The sequence below is a fragment of the Miniopterus natalensis genome, chromosome 3 (assembly GCF_054644295.1).
Source record: "Miniopterus natalensis isolate mMinNat1 chromosome 3, mMinNat1.hap1, whole genome shotgun sequence".
Lineage (NCBI taxonomy): Eukaryota > Metazoa > Chordata > Mammalia > Chiroptera > Miniopteridae > Miniopterus > Miniopterus natalensis.
Window position 1 is genome coordinate 32,914,400 of NC_142083.1, and position 17,514 is coordinate 32,931,913.

At 36.0% G+C, this 17,514-nt stretch overlaps 1 protein-coding gene across 9 annotated transcripts in view; it reads left to right on the plus strand.

Annotated features, from left to right (window-relative positions):
- ERBIN (erbb2 interacting protein) overlaps nucleotides 1-17,514 on the plus strand; it is a 92,991-nt gene that overhangs the window by 57,989 nt on the left and 17,488 nt on the right. For 6 of the 9 annotated variants that reach the window (XM_016202654.2, XM_016202653.2, XM_016202657.2 and 3 more), the window contains 6 exons: nucleotides 4,920-5,019; nucleotides 10,711-10,832; nucleotides 11,894-12,067; nucleotides 12,913-13,095; nucleotides 14,358-14,472; nucleotides 17,123-17,306. In XM_016202654.2, the coding sequence (XP_016058140.2) occupies nucleotides 4,920-5,019; nucleotides 10,711-10,832; nucleotides 11,894-12,067; nucleotides 12,913-13,095; nucleotides 14,358-14,472; nucleotides 17,123-17,306 (878 nt within the window). The remainder of the gene's footprint in view (nucleotides 1-4,919; nucleotides 5,020-10,710; nucleotides 10,833-11,893; nucleotides 12,068-12,912; nucleotides 13,096-14,357; nucleotides 14,473-17,122; nucleotides 17,307-17,514) is intronic. The other 3 variants (XM_016202655.2, XM_016202660.2, XM_087815395.1) reach the window with 1 other exon arrangement.

Consider the following 17,514-nt stretch of genomic DNA (forward strand, 5'->3'; position numbering starts at 1 on the left):
AGCTTTTTGATCCACTCAGCTACTGATGTGCACTTGAGAAGAATGTATATTCTGCAGCTTTGAGGTGGAATGTTCTGTTAATATTCAATTAAATCCATCTGATCTATTGTGTCATTTAGGGTCACTGTTTCCTTGTTGATTTTTTGTGTGGAAGACCTATCCAGTAAAATCAGTGGGAAGTTAAAATCCCCTAGTATGACGGTCTTGCTGTCAATCTCTCCCTTAAAATTCTCTAGAAGTTTTTTTTATAAATTTAGGTGCTCCTGTATTGGGTGCATATATGTTTATCAGGGTTATATCCTCTTGTTGGATCAGTCCCTTTAATATTATGTAATGACCTTTCTTGTCTCTCTTTATGGTCTCCATTGTGAAGTCTATTTTGTCCGATGTGAGTATTGCTACCCCAGCTTTTTTTTTTTTCATTTCCATTTGCATGGAAACATTTTTTTCCACCCCTTCATATATTTGGGTCATGTTTTCTTATCCATTCAGCCACCCTAAGTCTTTTTATTGGAGCATTTAATTCATTTACATTTAAGGTTATTATTGATAGGTACTTATCTGTTGCCATTTTAATTATTTATGCCTATGTTTCTCTCTCTCTATTTCTACTTCTAATTACAGCAGTTCCTTTAACGTTTCCTGCAATGCTGGTTTGGTGGTGATAAACTCCTTGAGCCTTTTTGTGTCTGGGAATCTCTTTATTTCACCACCTATCTTGAATGATAGTCTTGCTTGATAGAGTAGTCTTGGTTTCAGATCCTTGTTTTGCATTACCTTCAATACTTCATGCCATTCCCCTTTGGCTGTAGTTTCTGATGAGAAGTCAGCTGACAGGCTTATGGGAGCTCCTTTGTAGGTAACAGATTGCTTTTCTCTTGCTGCCTTTATTATTCTCTCTTTGTCTTGAATTCTTGGCATTTTAATTATGATGTGTCTGGGCATGGGCCTCTTCGGATTCTTCTTGCTTGGGGCTCTCTGTGCGTCCTTAAATTGTGTCTTATTTCTTTACCAGGTTAGGGAAGTTTTTCTGCCATTATTTCTTCAAACAGGTTCTCTAACCCTTGCTTAATTTCTACCTCTTCTGGTATTCCTATAATGCGAATATTGTTATATTCATGTTGTCCCACAGCTCCCTTAAACTGTCCTTCTGTTTTTTAATTGTTTTTTCTTTCTGGATCTCTGGTTGAGTGATTTTTTCATTCCCTGTCTTCGAATTCGCTGATCCTATCCTCAGCTTCCTCTAATCTGCTGTTTATTCCTTCCAATGTATTCTTTATTTCTGCTATGTCATTCTTAATTTTTTTTTCATAGTTTCTATATCTTTTTTCATGCTGTTGAGCATCCTTATAATCAGTATTCTGAACTCTATATCTGATAGATTGCTTATCTCCATTTCATTTAGCTCTTTTTCTGGAGACTTCTCTTCTTCTTTCATTTGGGACTTGTTTTTTTGTCTCCCCATTTTGGCTGACTGGGTTTGTTTTTATGTATTAGGTAGATCTGCTAGGACTCCTAGTCTTTTTGGAGGGTCTCTGGTGCAGGCTGGTGTCAGACACAGTTTATGACTGGCCCTGAGTACACTTTCTAGCTATCAACAACCCTCTGCTTGAGGTCTCCTCTGCTGGGGCTGGGTCCAATTGGACAGGACCAAGATGCACACCAAAGTCTGCTTTTCAAGGCCCGGGCTCAGAAGAAGATAGGCACACTCAAAGCACTCTGAGGTCTGCCTCTTCCTGCAGGCTGATTAATCTGATTCTCTTAATGAGTCTCAGCTGCAGAAACTCCTCTAGGTAGGGCTAGAGGTTTTCCAACAGGGTGGGGCAATTGCTTCCCACACTAGGCAAAAGCAGCAAATTTTCTGCCTGAAAAAGATGTTCTCCACAGTCTGGGGGGTATGACTCAGCACAGGAATCCAGATGGGTGCCCTCTCATCTCACTCTCCAGAGCCCACAACCCTAGGTTCTCCTCACAAAACCCCAGTCCACTCTACCCTCCCTCTACTGGAGCCCAAGGTGAGTGGCTGCACATGAAACTTTGTGCGTTGGCTCTTTAAGAGGGTGCCTGCAGTTCCAGCCCTCTCTCCCTGACAGACAGAAACCCAGCTGCTTTTCACAGCCAGATGTTATGAACTGGCACCTTTCTCAGTTCTGGTGCTCTTGGCTGGGAAGCCCAGCCTGGGGTTTAGGCCCCAGAGTCCTCAGTGGGAACCCCCCACAACTGAGATATCCCTGTGGACCTACAGCTGCTGCCTGTGGGAGCCCTCTTGTTCTGTACTTCCAGTCTCTGTGTGTTCTCCACTTTTTCCTCCTTGGTTATGAGGGTGCTCTCCAGCTCGTCTTCAGTTGCAGTTGATTATTCAGGATGGTTTTTCTATATTTTAGTTGTAATTCCAGTTTGGTCCTGGGAGTGTGTCAGTGTAGCTTCCACTCAGTCTACAACCATCTTTAATCTCCCTGATTGTGGTTTCAAGTTAAGGGTGAAGCGACTGGCTTAAAAGGAGCTCTGTATAACAAGATAAATGCTGTTGAGAGGTCAGTTCACATGAAGTCTGACTTGGGGTGGTAAACACAAAATACAGTGTAGAGATGATGTGTTGTAGAATTGTGCACTGAAACTTGTATAATTTTGTTAATCTGTGACACCCCAAATAAATTCAATAAAAAGGGGGGGAAATGAAGTCTGAAAAAATCTACATTATATTTTGGCAAGTTATAGCTAATTAGTTATAACTAATATAAATTTAGATATATATATCAATAACCCGATTGAATTAGTTTAAGAAGTAAATAAATGAAGGAATAGAGCTATATGATTGTTGATTAGACCTTTAAGAGGGTTGGATGAAAAAGAAAAGAAGTGAAACAAAGTAATTGGTAGCTAGGGTTAGGGTAAGAAGGGATCCTTCAATATTAGAGAGCATGTTCATAGGTTGTTGGGAAGAGGCTGTGCGGAGAATGAGACTAAGGCTCTGAGAGGGCTTGGATAGCTGAAGTGGAAGCTAGTAGAACCAAAAGCTCTGGCAGGGATTCTTACCTTCTTGAAGGGAACTTGGGTCTTAGGTTTGTCCTTTCACAGTAATGTACGTGGTAAAACTCTTGGAATGTAACCATTTCTGAACTCTTAATTCTTTAATCCTGTTTTTATCTTTAACAATATTTTAGAAGGTAATACCTTTTTCAGAGTGCAATGTAGGAAATAAGGAAGGACTTTAAGGCAACTTTGAGAGCCGTGTTGAAGTTGAGTACCACAAACTTGTAGTTATACTTATTCGCTCAGTTGTGTGATGTAGAAAAAGCACGTAATTGCAACGATCCTGGATTGCAGCTTTGTCAAGCCAGGTGCAAGAGAAAGACACTGTAGGAAGTAGATGTTGATAATTGTCGGGAAAGCGGTTATAATGAAATATGGTGAGGTACAAAAAGAGAAGCAAAGACTGGAAAGAAGGGTGGTGATAGAGTTGAACCGTCAAGGGAGTGACAGCCTTGGTGAGCAGATTAGCAAATTGTATGGGAGCTGTTAAGTGCGAGAGCTGCATAGTGGCTATGTTGCCATACCCTGCTGGGTGTCCTTTTGACTGGCCACTCCTCAGCTTCCTTTTCAGGAATTTTTCTTCTGCCAGCCCCTTTTATGTTGGTGCCCCTCATGGTGCTCTAGACTTTGTTTTAGTTTCTTTCCCCATGCTTTCCTCTAGGAAATATTTGTTTACTGGACTAAAAGTATGGCTGTGTCATCTATATTTTATGTCTGTTGAATTACCAATGACGGTGGAAAAAATTGGCTTAAAAGAGTCAGGAATAGGTTCATACTACTAGAGGTCACTGGATGTGAGGAAAGGGGCTAAAATGGTGGAGGCAGAGTTTAGGTTCCTCAAAAGAACAGGTGTTCATACTTGAGGAGAGATGAGTAATGATCTCAGAGCATTTGTAAGCACTAGCTCACCTCCTGACCTGGGGGTTATGAGATGTGGGAGAGTGAGCAACCTGTATTTGAGAAGGCTTCAAGGAGCCCTGCCTTTGAGAAGGAGTAGAGCTACCATTTCCATTATCTGAGGCGGTTAAGGGAAGTTTTCAGTGAAAAAGACATTTGAGATGCAGGGCGGTTTGTTTACTGTGGAACAAGGAGGGTCCATAGAGGAAATGGTTGAATGTGAGTAATATTATCACTAGCTGCAAGGTTTGCACAGAGTAAATCCAAAGAAAAAATTGATAAGGTGGCAGGAGCAAGAAGGACTGGCAATTCCCTGCCTGTCTGGAGTTGGCCAAGGCTTAGATTTAAGTCAGTAGGCTGGCATAAATATTAGTATTAAGTAAATCAAAAACACTTGATAACCAGTTAGGGAAATAATTTTAAGAAAAAAAATGAGGTCCAAAATAATGGGCTTCCAGTTCCACCACTGAGTAACTTGTTGTGTCATTAATAGAGACAGAAGACACGGAAGAAGAGAGAAGCAGGTTACAACTTGTTTCTTTTAAGTACTGTCTTTCAGCTGTAATAAACCTGGATAACTAAACTGCTAAATCATTTCTACAAAAGCATCTTTTCAAGCAGCAGTAGTAGAGGAGGAAAATACATTGAATGGAAAGGCTTATTTTATAGCTTTATTAAATCACTGTGATAAGTAATTATTGGACTGAGGATATACTTAGTATATGAGATCTTTAAAAATTTTATTGATAATCAGTGGAAATTGCAATACAGTGTGAGTTTGCTTTATAGTACAAACTAAATTTTATTAGATTTTTATGAGGTTTTAAATCAGTGCTTAAAGTTTTATTATATATATTTAAATTTGTTTTTGTAATCTACACATTGATACTTTATAGAAAAAATGGTGAGTGCTTATTCAGAGGAATTGCTGGATGATATGTATTTGCTTTAGGATTACTGAAAATTAAACATTTCTTTTCTTTCCCTAGTCCAAACCCCTGATACCTCTTCAAAAAGAGACTGATTCAGAGACCCAGAAAATGGTGCTTACTAACTACATGTTCCCTCAGCAGCCAAGGACTGAGGATGGTAGGAATTTAAGAATCTCTTTTTAAAAAAATAATAGTAATACTGATAAATCACAGCAAAGTTATGAAGTGAATTTTAAGTCTCAAAGACTTTTACTGATTTGAAGGGAATTTGGGGGATTGGTCAGTAAAGTTCTCTGAACATGGGATAATATGGGATAATAAGGCAATATCTCAGGGTTATAGATAGTGGCATTTAGAGTTATATGCATATAATGTACTTCCTTAAATGACTCCTTGCTATTAAACAGCGTACATCTGTTATGGATCTCTCTATTCTAAATCACATTTAGATAAATGTTGGGAATGCATGTTAAGTATTATGTGATTAGGATTATTAAACCAGGAAATTTTTGTTCACTTTTGTTGTTGGTTGTAGAATTACTACCCTTGGATTTGGATCTGTACACTAGGTAAAGTTAATCTGTAAAATTCTGAGTGTAAATGTTACTTCTAAGTTCTTAATTACATTTTGCCAAGAAAGGGGAGTATGTCCTTTACTGTTAGCCACAAATGTTTTTCAACAATTAATGATATTGAAACCTTTTAAATTAGGAAGCAAATGGTTTCTAATGTATGTTGTACTCTGTGTGTGATGTTTATTATATGTGGCACTTAAAAATATAATTTTTATGTATTTTTCTGAAACCAGTGAAAAACTGTGGTTCCAGGTTATTTATAAATTAACACTTAATACATAGAGAACTGGAAAAAAAACCCTAATCATTAGTTTTAATTGTAAAAATATACCATAGGCAAGTTAAATAAATTCTTGAGCTTCAGTTTTCTTATCTAGAATCTGTTTTGCAGGGTTTTTGTAAAAAATGAGAAACAGTGGTTATAAAGTCCTTATTAGCGCTGTGACAAAATCAGATTGCCTATATTATTCTTACATTGTTTTGGCAGGTTTAGCACAGTTTTGAAATATAAATAGATTAAAAGTTAAAATCATTTTACTTTTGTTCCATAACTAGTGATAAATAATTAGAAAACTCATTACTTCTCTATGCTAATTATTTCTTACTCTTTGCAAAAAGAAATAAAAGATATGCTTTGATAAGTTATTATTTCATAGATATATTTGATGAGATTTATTTTGGCGAAGCAAAAACTGTTTAGCTTTTGAATTGAATTAGCAGGTAAGACTTATGAGATGTCAGATGTGAATTGCTTCATTCACTGGAGGGTCTGTAATTATTAAGGCTTAGAGAATAAGTTTATAAGCAAGATTTTTTATCCGTGTATTTAAATCTGCCCCCAACCCATATTTAGCAATGTAATTTGGAAATATATATCTAAACAAAATACAATATACTTAATTTTAGATGGTCAGTGTTGTGTTTTATGCAAGTACCCAAATGTGCATTAGAAATTAAGTTCAAAATAGATATTCCAGCTCTGGCTTATGCCCCTCCTTGTGCAGTGTGAGGAATTATAGTAAATGTTTGGATACATCAATAGGTGTTCTGTGTGTGTGTTTGCCTTAGTTGCTGCAACACATCTCTCAATTTTCCACTTTTCTTCTGAAGATGATTTCTGGATAATAGGAAATAGTGGGCACCCTGTAAATAATGTTACTATCAACTAAAGACTGTACTCAAATAATTGTTCTTTTATGTGGGAAGGCAGAATGCTAATACTTACAATATTTGTGAGGAATGAGAAGGCATGAATTCTTAGTGTAAAGACTTCAATGTCTTATTGCGTATGTTGGCAAACTGCTTTAGTAAAGGGCCATTTAATAAATATTTTAGGCCTTGTTAGACCATAAGGTTTCTGTTGCAGCTACTGGATGCTGCCATATGAGTGTAAAAGTAGTCACAAACAGCTTATAAACAAATGAGCTCAGTCAGGTGTGTTCTAAGAAAATTTTATTTATGGGCAAATTTAGATTGTATGAAATTTTTGTGTTATGAAATATTATTGTTTGTTTCTCCCCCAACGATTTAAAAATTTTAGAACCATTCTTTTTTTGGAGGGATGGGGCAGACTTAGTAGTTTTCTATGCCCTGCCTTAAAGGATAGAAAAGGCAAACTTGGAAAATTCATCTTTATTTTGCTTTTATTGTTTCAGAAAAATAAAGCTGAAAATACTAGAAAGCAGTCAATATAGATACTATTCCAAGGGAAGGTTCTCAAACAAAATTATTTTTCCCCTTGTCATTGGACCAGATTCTTCAAAAAACATGTTTAATCTTTGATGTTTTATTATATTAATGTTGTTAGTACTTAGCCTGCCTGCTTTTGTTTTATCATATAGAGACTTCAGAATATTTTTTATTCATTTTTACTTACACTAAAATAACCAAGCATGATTCAAACAGTGAATAAAACTACTCAGAATATGTATTTTGTTTAGGTGATCAATTAAATTATTAAATGCACAGTTCAGTATACTAAATGCACCTGGAATATCCTAAGTCAGAATACCTTTTGTTCCAATAAAAGTGGTTTACAGGTTATGGCCGAGTGGGCCAAATCTGACCTGATGCCTGTTTTTATGTAGCTCATAGGTAAGAATAGTTTTTAAGGTGAATATTTGCATCAGTTTGATGATAGTAAACACTAACATTGAACTCCAGGTATGCAAAATGTTATCCCAACAATAAGAATTTCAGTCTTATTATTAGTAGAAATGTGTTAATTATTAGTGTATTTTAAATTTGTCAAAAATCTTGTGGAAATTCGGTCTCTCATTATTTAAGTACCTGAATAATATCCTAGATTTTCTCTTGGCTTGCAAGGCTTAGTAATTTATTATCTGGCCATTTAGAGAAAAGATTTGCTGACCCCTTCCCTAAGCTGTTCTGGTCATGGGTATGTATACTCATGCCTTGGTATGCTCTTCTTACTGTTTTCCATTTTCATGATTCATTCACCTCTTCTCTTTTCTTTTCTTAACTGTTTCTTCTTAAAAGATATAGTTCAGGTGAGCAGTTTATTTCTGACATGAATAGAAGTAGCAAAATAAGATCTTGCCACCTCTAACTTTGGTTTTGGAGATCTGTGTTAGAGCAGGAGAGTCCGCAGTGGGAAGTCTGAGATTGGCATACTGTATAAGGTTCTGAGTCCTCTTGGAGTCTGTGTGTTTCTTAAAATACTTCACAGTGGGTGTTGTAAGGGCAGCACTATAACATTGCATTCACATACCAAATTGGTATGGTCAAGCAGGTCAGTTTCTTTTCAACCAAGAAAAGTTTTTTTTATCACAGTGTCTCTAAGAAATAGGTAAGTCAGAAAATAGAATGTTTTTGTGTTGGAGTTTTATAACACTTTGAGAGAAGTAGACACTTGGTTCACATTTGATTCATTTTGTTTTTATCGACCACATATGTGCCAGGCAGTGTGTTAGATCTAAGTATTTAAAGGTAAAAATCCTTGCTTTCAAGAAGCTCACAATCTAAGGGTAATAATGACATATAAATTTGAAAGAGAAGGCATAATTTTCTTGGGGCCTAGTTATAGGAGCCAGTCTCAAACAGGAAGAAGGAGAAGTATTTGTCTGTATCAAATAAATTTGTAACCAAGGAAAACAGGATGTTGATGGGTGGGCATCAGTCTCAGGGTGTTTATTTAATTTTTCTTCTCTGAGAACTCAAAGAGAAAATTGCCTGTATAGGTTGGAGGAAGGGCATTTGAGGGACATGGTAGTGATTTGGAGGGGGAGAAAAGACTGACTAGGAATAAACAAAGATTTCTAAGTAGCACTGAAGAGGAAACAAAGGAGAGAATACCATACATTTGTAGTGGTTCTAAACAAGGTTATGTCATTTTTTTTCTGGTAGAATTCAGCAATGCACAGCAAAGAAGGTGGGTGATTGAAATACCATGCTGTGGGTTTTGTTGGGTAGGTATGACTTAAGGAAAAGGGCAAGAAAGGTGACAACAAAAGGTTAAAATAACATCATGAAATCTAAGCTGAAAAGAGAAGGAACTAAAACCTAGAGTGGTTTTCACAGGATGAAAAAGAAATGAGGTTAAGGAACTCGGAGTTGACCAGCAGTAATATGGGAGTGAGTGATTTGTCAAGTATTGGTCAAGAGGTGGAAAATGTCACAGAAGCCAAGATCTGAAGTATGTACCATGGTGGTTGTGAATCACATGGGTTGAAGTGCAGATGGACATTGGAATTGAGGGCATCAAGGACTATGAAGTAGTTGTGTTGAGGTGGGGTCATCATACATTGTCCTCATTCAGAATATTGGCAGGTATTCGGTGGAGAGGAGGGCTGGACAAGACTAGCATCCTCAGTGAGTACAGCCAGGGCGATCAGGTCTCCTGGCATCTAAAATGCAGAGACAGTGGTGCTGTTACCCGATGCCCTGAATCTCAAACGATGTGAGATTTACCCCAAGGGGTAGGAAGTGTAGGTGACCAGAAGTGGACAAGAATGAAAGGCATGGTAAAACTTACTTCCCTTAGGGTTCTGAAATAATTGTGGTGTAAAATAGTTTTGACATAACCTAAAATTCTTAGAGATTTCTGGGCTAGGATGGTGATTGAAATTATTGACTGAGATGGGAGGAGAATCTTTTGAATCCTGGAAATAGGCTTTGTTGGAAACTGCTTAGCTTTGCTCACCTTTCCAAGTACACTAGAAAAGCATGCCAAGGGGGACTCCTAGCAATTTCAACCATATTCCACAGACAAAAGCAAATACTTCACTAACTATTAAGCAACTACACAAAGCAATAAAGGAAAAAAACCCTTGAACTGGAGAATGAAAACAAAAAGCCAAATCCAAAAATGCCATTAACCATTGTTAATATTTGGTTTTATGACATTTTTGGTTTGGGTGTGAGATTAAAGAAGGGAAGAAGCCCAGAGTAAGAACTAATACTATTTTGTGTCAGTGTTCAAACTGACCATATTTGGGTATCTAGGAATTTCAATTTTTCTATTAGCATATTATAGGTACTTTTAATCCCTTATGTTTTGACTACGTATAGTTATTTTCTTTTAATGGGCAGAAAAGTTGTGACTTCATTTTGTATTGCACAGACTTCTGTAGAGTGATACGTAATAGTCAAATGGATTCATTTTTTTAGCCTTAAATTTTTTTAGTTGCCTAATAAGCAAAAAACTGTAACAGTTGTTAAATCTTTACCTTTAATATTATCAGAATATGTAAATGTTGAATTTGTTAAATTAATTTTCCTTAATTTTGATATAGAAAATATCTCATAAGCACTATTTACTTAGTAAAACTATACTGTATATAATGTTTAATACAAAGATGTAATTACATGCTATCATGTAATATATCTCACTCTTTCTGTTTTAATACCCTCTCCCCTAATACGTAATGAACAATATTGAAATTAGAAAGATTATTTCTAAATGCAAAAACTTGGGTGAAATAATTTATGTATCACCATATTACTTTTTATAGGGAACAGCACAAAATCACATGTCTATAGTGTTTTAATTGTTAGCTTCTCTTCAGGAGCCATCTAGTAACAAAACAAGCGGAATAAGCTTCCTGGAAGAAGAGAGGTGACCGGTACAATCAGTACTGTGAAGAAGTGTTAGGGTCATAGCGTGGCAGTTAGTGTTGACTTGTAACTGCTGGCGTGGACCAGTCTCTTTCCTAAACAACGTATCTCAAAAAAAATTATGAGCAAGTGATAGTTTTTCATTATTACTGCAAAATATAGTGGATTTTTTGAGTTTCTGTGGTTTTTTTTCCTAGTTATGTTCATATCGGATAATGAAAGTTTTAATCCTTCACTGTGGGAGGAACAGAGGAAGCAGCGGGCTCAGGTGGCGTTTGAATGTGATGAAGACAAGGATGAAAGGGAGGCCCCTCCCAGGGTGAGTCTGTGTGTGCTCCCTCCGCGTTGGAAACAGGTCTGCTGTTACTTACTGGGCACGAGTTACCCATACGGTGCTGTTTTGGGAGATTCAAAGAAATGTGTGGTCATTCCTTGCTCTCAAGGCACTTGAAGTTTTACTGATGAGGTGTATGTGAAATAATTTGAGAACAATATAAAATTATGTGATTAAAAACCAGATTTCATAGTGTATATAATTATAAGAGAAAAAAAGATTAGTTTTCCCCCTTCCCTTTCTTTAATGATTTATTTACATATATTTTAGGGATAAAGAACTCTGTTGTGAACCTCTTACTTCTTTATGGGATTGAGAATGTGTCACAGTGATAGAAGGAGCAAGTACCCATTTCTAAGTTTCTTAAGGATGTAATTGTTTGCCCCTTATATAAACTAGCTGAATTCAGAAAATGACAGGTTGACCTTTGAAGTGTTTAGTTCCCTGCACATAAGACATAATATATAAATATAGGAATTTTATATATGGCTGGATTAATATCTAGCTGGAAAACATATATCTGTTTCAAAGACAAGTGACAGTGTTGGTAATATCTACACCATATATCTTCAAGTGGACTATATTTATGCCTGTTAAAAAAGTTTTTAGCCTGGCTGGGTGTGGCTCAGAGGTTGAGCTTCGACCTAGGATCCAGGAGATCGAGGTTCGATTCCCAGATGGGGCACATGCCAGGGTTGCGGGCTTGATCCCCAGTCAGGGGCATGCAGGAGGCGGCCTATCAGTGATGACTTTCTCATCATTGATGTTTCAACTCTCTCTCTCTCTCCCTCTCTCTCAAATCAATAAAGATATATTTTTTAAAAAAGTTTTTAAAACAGTGAAATCTGTAACTGGGACATCTTTAACTAGTGATAAAATCATACTTGTATTGATCTAAAATGCTTTCAAAGGCCTGTCATCTGTTTTCACAGTTGTCCCTATGAGCCAGATATCCAGTGTAATTAAGGTGGATTATAGATTAAATTTTGAGGTGTCATTAGAAATATTTATCCATATTTTAAATGTTGCTTGCTTTATTTCTCTAGGAGGGAAATTTAAAGAGGTATCCAACACCATACCCCGATGAGCTTAAGAATATGGTCAGAACTGTTCAGACCATCGTACATAGATTAAAAGACGAAGAGACTAATGAAGACTCGGGAAAAGTTTTGAAACCACAAGAAGATCAGCAAGTTGTAAATAATGATGTGGGTGTGAAGGTTAGAAAACTCAATTCAAAAGAACTGAACAAAACCTACTTCAAGTTCTTGAAAATTTTTAAATGATAATTGATATAATCCTTTTTGTATACACTAAAAGGTACTCCCACATTTAGGGTGGTATCTCAGCTACTTGAACTAAAAGCTCTGACAATCAGTGAACTCCCTAATTGCTTTTATTACCACTTCAGTGTGGTTGCAGACTGTTCAGATGGGCATGGGAGAGTCAGCATAATCTTTAAAAAAATTACTGCCTGAGCAAAGAATAAGATAAGGAATGTCAGAAAATTCATTGTAATGGAAATACTTGTTTTCTCCCTGGTAATATTGATTAATATTGATTCATTCTACCCAGTACTAATTGTAAATTTAGTTACTTTGACAGACCACTGGCAGACATATCCTTGGGATCTTTCAGAAACCTAAACAAATCCCTAAATTGTGTTCCTTTAATGGACTTTTTTTCTCACATTGTATCACAGAAACAAGTTTTATGTCACTAGAGTTATTATACATTTCACAATGAACAGAAAACAGTCTAACCATTCTGAATTTGAGCATGGTGAGCTGAGTGCCTCATTCATGAACATCGGCTTTGCAACGTTTAAGATGAAATGTATCCTCAGCTAAATTGCAAAGTTTGATGTGACTGATGGACCTTTGGGAACCTCCTGTCCCCAAAATGAGCATTTTATTTGAGTTCTCATTTCCATGTTTAAAGTTTCCTTGATTTATGCAGAATAGGAAAGTATGTTAAGTTCCTTTTAAATTTTCATCTGAATTTTAACACAAGAATGGATACAAAGCATAAGGAATATGAATTTTTTATCTTCTCTTTTACTTAGACTTCAGAAAGTACTGCTCCAGTAAGAAACAAAGCTGATGAAAGAGAAAAGTATATAATAGGAAACTCTGTGCAGAAGGCAAATGAACCTGAAGCTGAGACCAGTCCTGGGAATCTACCAGTGACTACAAATACGAAAGCCTCTGGGAACTTGAAGCATGTTAATCATGATGATGTTTTTGAGGTATGGCTTTATGATTATTCTGGAATGATTATAGCAGCTGATAAGAATTTAATATTTCATCGTTGCTAACTGAAGATAGGAGAGACTTGATATTGATAGCAGAAAATATGCTAATGCATGTACCATTGAGAGATACCACTCATTTACCACTTTAAACTTAAATTTTTTACCCATTGTACTCAAATATTTACAGTGTAAATTAGATTGGCAAGTCTACTCAAGCTCTATAAAATAGCGGTTGCTTTATTTCTATAACTTAAAAATGAAAAGGTTTCCATAGGTATACTTGAATTATTTGGCGTATATAAGATCAGCAAGTTGTAAATAATGATGTGGGTGTGAAATACTCCATTGATTATGGAGTATTTTTTTTTTAAATTTATTTTTATTGTTGAGACTATTACAAATGTCCCTCATTTTTTCCCACTTTGCCCCTCTGTCCCCGGCTCCTGCCCTACCCCAAGCCTTCACTGTACCTCCTTGATTAAGTTTATTCCTAGGTATCTTTTTTTTTGTTGCAACAGTAAATGGGATTTTTTTTAGCAGTAGCTTTCTTTAAAAAAGAGCTTTATTGAGGTATATAACTCACATATACAACTCAGCCATTTAAGTAAAAGTTACAATTCAGCGGCCTTTAGTATTCTAAAAGTTGTGCAACCTTTACTACAATCACATTGAGAGCATTTTCATTACCCCAAAAATAAAGTTACTTCTTAGTCATCACCCCACATCCTTTCCATCTTCCTGAGCTCTAGGCAGCTAGTAATCTACTTTATTTGCCTCTATAGATTTGGCTAGTTTTGGCGTTTCGAGTAAATGTGACCATACAATCTGTGGTCTTTTGTAATTGTTTTCTTTCACTTAGCATAATGTCTTCAAGATTATCTGTATTGTAGCATGTATCAGTACTTCATCCATTTTTTATGTTTGAACAGTATGTTTTATTTATTTTTATTTGTCTAGCATCTGACATAGTACTAGGCACATAGTACTCATTAATACACTTGAATTAAGGCCTCCCCAACAAACTTATCCCATAGATACTTTGCCATATTGTTAATAACCACCATAGTTTTACTGCTGTATCTTTAACATTTTAAAATCATATACTAGTTTTAGTCACTACATGTTACTATATAAAGATGTCATACATGTTCTAAATATCCTTTTCTCTTTAAAGTTCTTATGTCTTAATATTTATTCATCTAAGGAAGCCAAAATCTATTTTCATAAATATTTTCACTCTTTTCTCTTTAAATTAGGAATCTGAAGAGCTTTCTTCTGACGAAGAGATGAAAATGGCAGAGATGCGACCACCGTTAATTGAAACCTCTATTAACCAGCCAAAAGTGGTAGCTCTTAGTAATAACAAAGCAGGTTAGCTTTAAGGAAAGCATTCAGATTAGAACTGGGCAGAATAAAATATATAATTTTTTTGGAATAAGTTTTATTATATGTCATTATGTTATTTTAAAACACTTTATAGTAACAGTTTTTAAAACATCCCTTTTTGAAAGGTCTGTTTCTTCTCTGTCCTGTTTTTAAAGGAAAATCTTGATATACAATTTTTCTTCCCTCATGCAGGCCTGCTTCCAAGGACATGGACTTCATAGGCAGACAAGCCTAGACTATGAGGTCCTTGAGCTACCTAATTTCATCCATGAGTACATACCTAATTTGAATAAAAAGAGGCTAATGAAGGATTCTGTAAATATTAAATGTACTAGATTATTCAATGTACTGAGATCTAGTCCAATACCTGATGCAAAGTAGATGCTTGTTGTTATTTTGTCTACCCTAGAGCTTATTTTTAAACCATCCTTCCTCCCAGCCATTTACCATAAAAGGGAACTTGGAGGATGTTGGTCTCTTCCCTGTCCTTTCCTCACTCCTCCCCACCAGTGCCTGAACACCTCTGTATTACCTCCACCAAATAGTTATCCAACTTTTGCCTTTATGGCATTAATGAAACTTGCTATCAAGGTGGTTGTCAAATAGCTTGGGTTTCATAATACTAATGGTGGTATTTGTTGAGTACTTGCTATATGCTAAATATTTTACATCATATAATTAACACAATTGTCCCACGAAACAGAGTTGGAAGAAGAGAGATATATCTAGGAAAGAATTTAAGTGATATATAGTTTAACATTAGTTTTAAAATTTATAATCTGAAACCCTAGTACCTTAAAGTTGAATTAGAGAGCCCCATGTGCTACTGTTTTTAACTGTAAACACAAGCCAGACTACTTTAACTGAAATATTTGAAACAGCAAAAATATCCTTAATTCAGAGTCATGTAATCTGCTATGACTATGTCTACATACACTATTTCTGTGATTTGGTTAGATTGAGTTAGTTAAAGACATCCTTTAAGGGTTCTAAAGATCTTATGTTAGCTTTTTTATCACTACTTTTAAAAATACTTTTTATACTGCCTACCTATAATGGAATATGAGTATTGTCTATTTCTGTTTATATTATTGTTACAAAACCATCTCACATATTAAGAGTTCATCATTCATATACAGTTTTTTTAATTTTTTAATCCTCACCCTAGGATATTTTTCCCATTGCTTTTTCAGAGAGAGTGGAAGAGAAGGAGAGAGAGAGAAACATCGATGTGAGAGAGACACATCAATTGGTTTCCTCCTGCACGCACCCCCACCCAGGGCCGGGGATTGAGCCTGCAACCGAGGTACATGCCCTTGGCCAAAATTGAGCCTAAGGCCCTTCAGTCTGTGGGCCAACGCTCTAATCACTGAGGCAAACTGGCTAGGGCTTCATATACAATTTTTTGAAATGATTTATAAATGTGAAGAGAGAGCTGACCTTGTGAAATTCCTTGATTTGTTTGGTGGTTTTGGGTTTTTTTATTCAAAATATTACAGATATCTCTTTTTCTCTCCATTGACCCCTTCCATCCTGCCCCACCCCCCTCCTCAGACCCTCACCACATCATTGTCTGTGTCCTTGGGCTATGCATATATATTCTTATGTTAATCTCTCCCTCCGAAGGCCAGCCACCCACCCCCCTCCTCCCTCTGAGATTCGTCAGTCTGATCCATGCTTCCATGTCTGTGAATCTATTCTGTTCATCAATTTATTAAGTTCTTTAGATTCCACATATATAAGTGAGATCATGTGATGTTTGTCTTTCTCTGCCTGGCTTATTTTGCTTAGCATAATATTCTCCAGGTCCATCCATACTGTCCCAAAGAGTACGAGATTCTTCTTTACAGCTGCCTAGTATTCCATGGTATAAATGCACCACAGCCTTTCTATCCACTCATCTACTGATGGGCACTTGGGCTGTTTCCAGATCTTGGCTATTGTAAATAGCGCTGCTATGAATAGGGGTGCATCTATTCTTTCTGATTAGTGTTTCAGGATTTTTAGGATATATTCCTAGAAGTGGGATCACTGGATCAAAAGGCAGTTCCATTTTTAGTTTTTTAAGGAACCACCATTCTGTTTTCCATAGTGGCTGCACTGGCCTGCATTCCCACCAGCAGTGTACCAGGGTTCCCATTTGTTTTTTGAATGACTGCATTGCTCATTTTTATTGTCAGAATAGATAACAATTCCATACATGTATGATATAATTTTTTCCCCAGATAAGTTTACTAAGGCTATAAATTGTAGTCTGTATTTTTTATTGTTATGACTTTAAAATTATAAATGACTGGAAAAACATATTTACTAAAACTAACTGATGGCCTTAGAAAGCATTGTATAATATAATCTTGTCAGTAGTTCAAACTAAATAAAATTTTAGGTAACCCTAACTTTGGTTATATTTTTTAAAAAGTAAAGGTATCGCTATTTTTAAATTCTTAAATGTTTGTGTGTATTAAGACTGAATTTTTATAGGTGCCTCTGGTTATCTTCTTATTTATATAATTCTTTACCTAATACATTGAACCAGGGCAATATAATTGCTCTTTGTCATCACTGGGAAGTATTTCACGAAAATTCTTGGTGACTGTCAGTGGCTTGAGTTTGTTTGTTTGTTTGTTTGTTCCAGATGATACAAAGGATATAGATTCTTTATCAGATGAAGTTACACACAATAGCAATCAGAATAACAGCAACTGCTCTTCTCCCTCTCGGATGTCTGATTCAGTCTCTCTTAATACTGAGAGTAGTCAAGATACCTCACTCTGCTCTCCAGTGAAACAAACTCACATTGGTATTAACTCCAAAAGAAGGTTCGTGAATATCTTAACAGAGTAATTTATTTGTACAATGAATAGAGTAGAAATGCAAATAAACATATATGACTAAAACATAAAGGATTTCACAAATTAATACTATAGAAGTGGCTCAGGCAGTATATGGTGTTCCCCCCCACTTTATTACTAATTATTTAGCTTTCATGCATTTTCATTTTAAATTAGTTTTTTAAGGGGGGTTGAA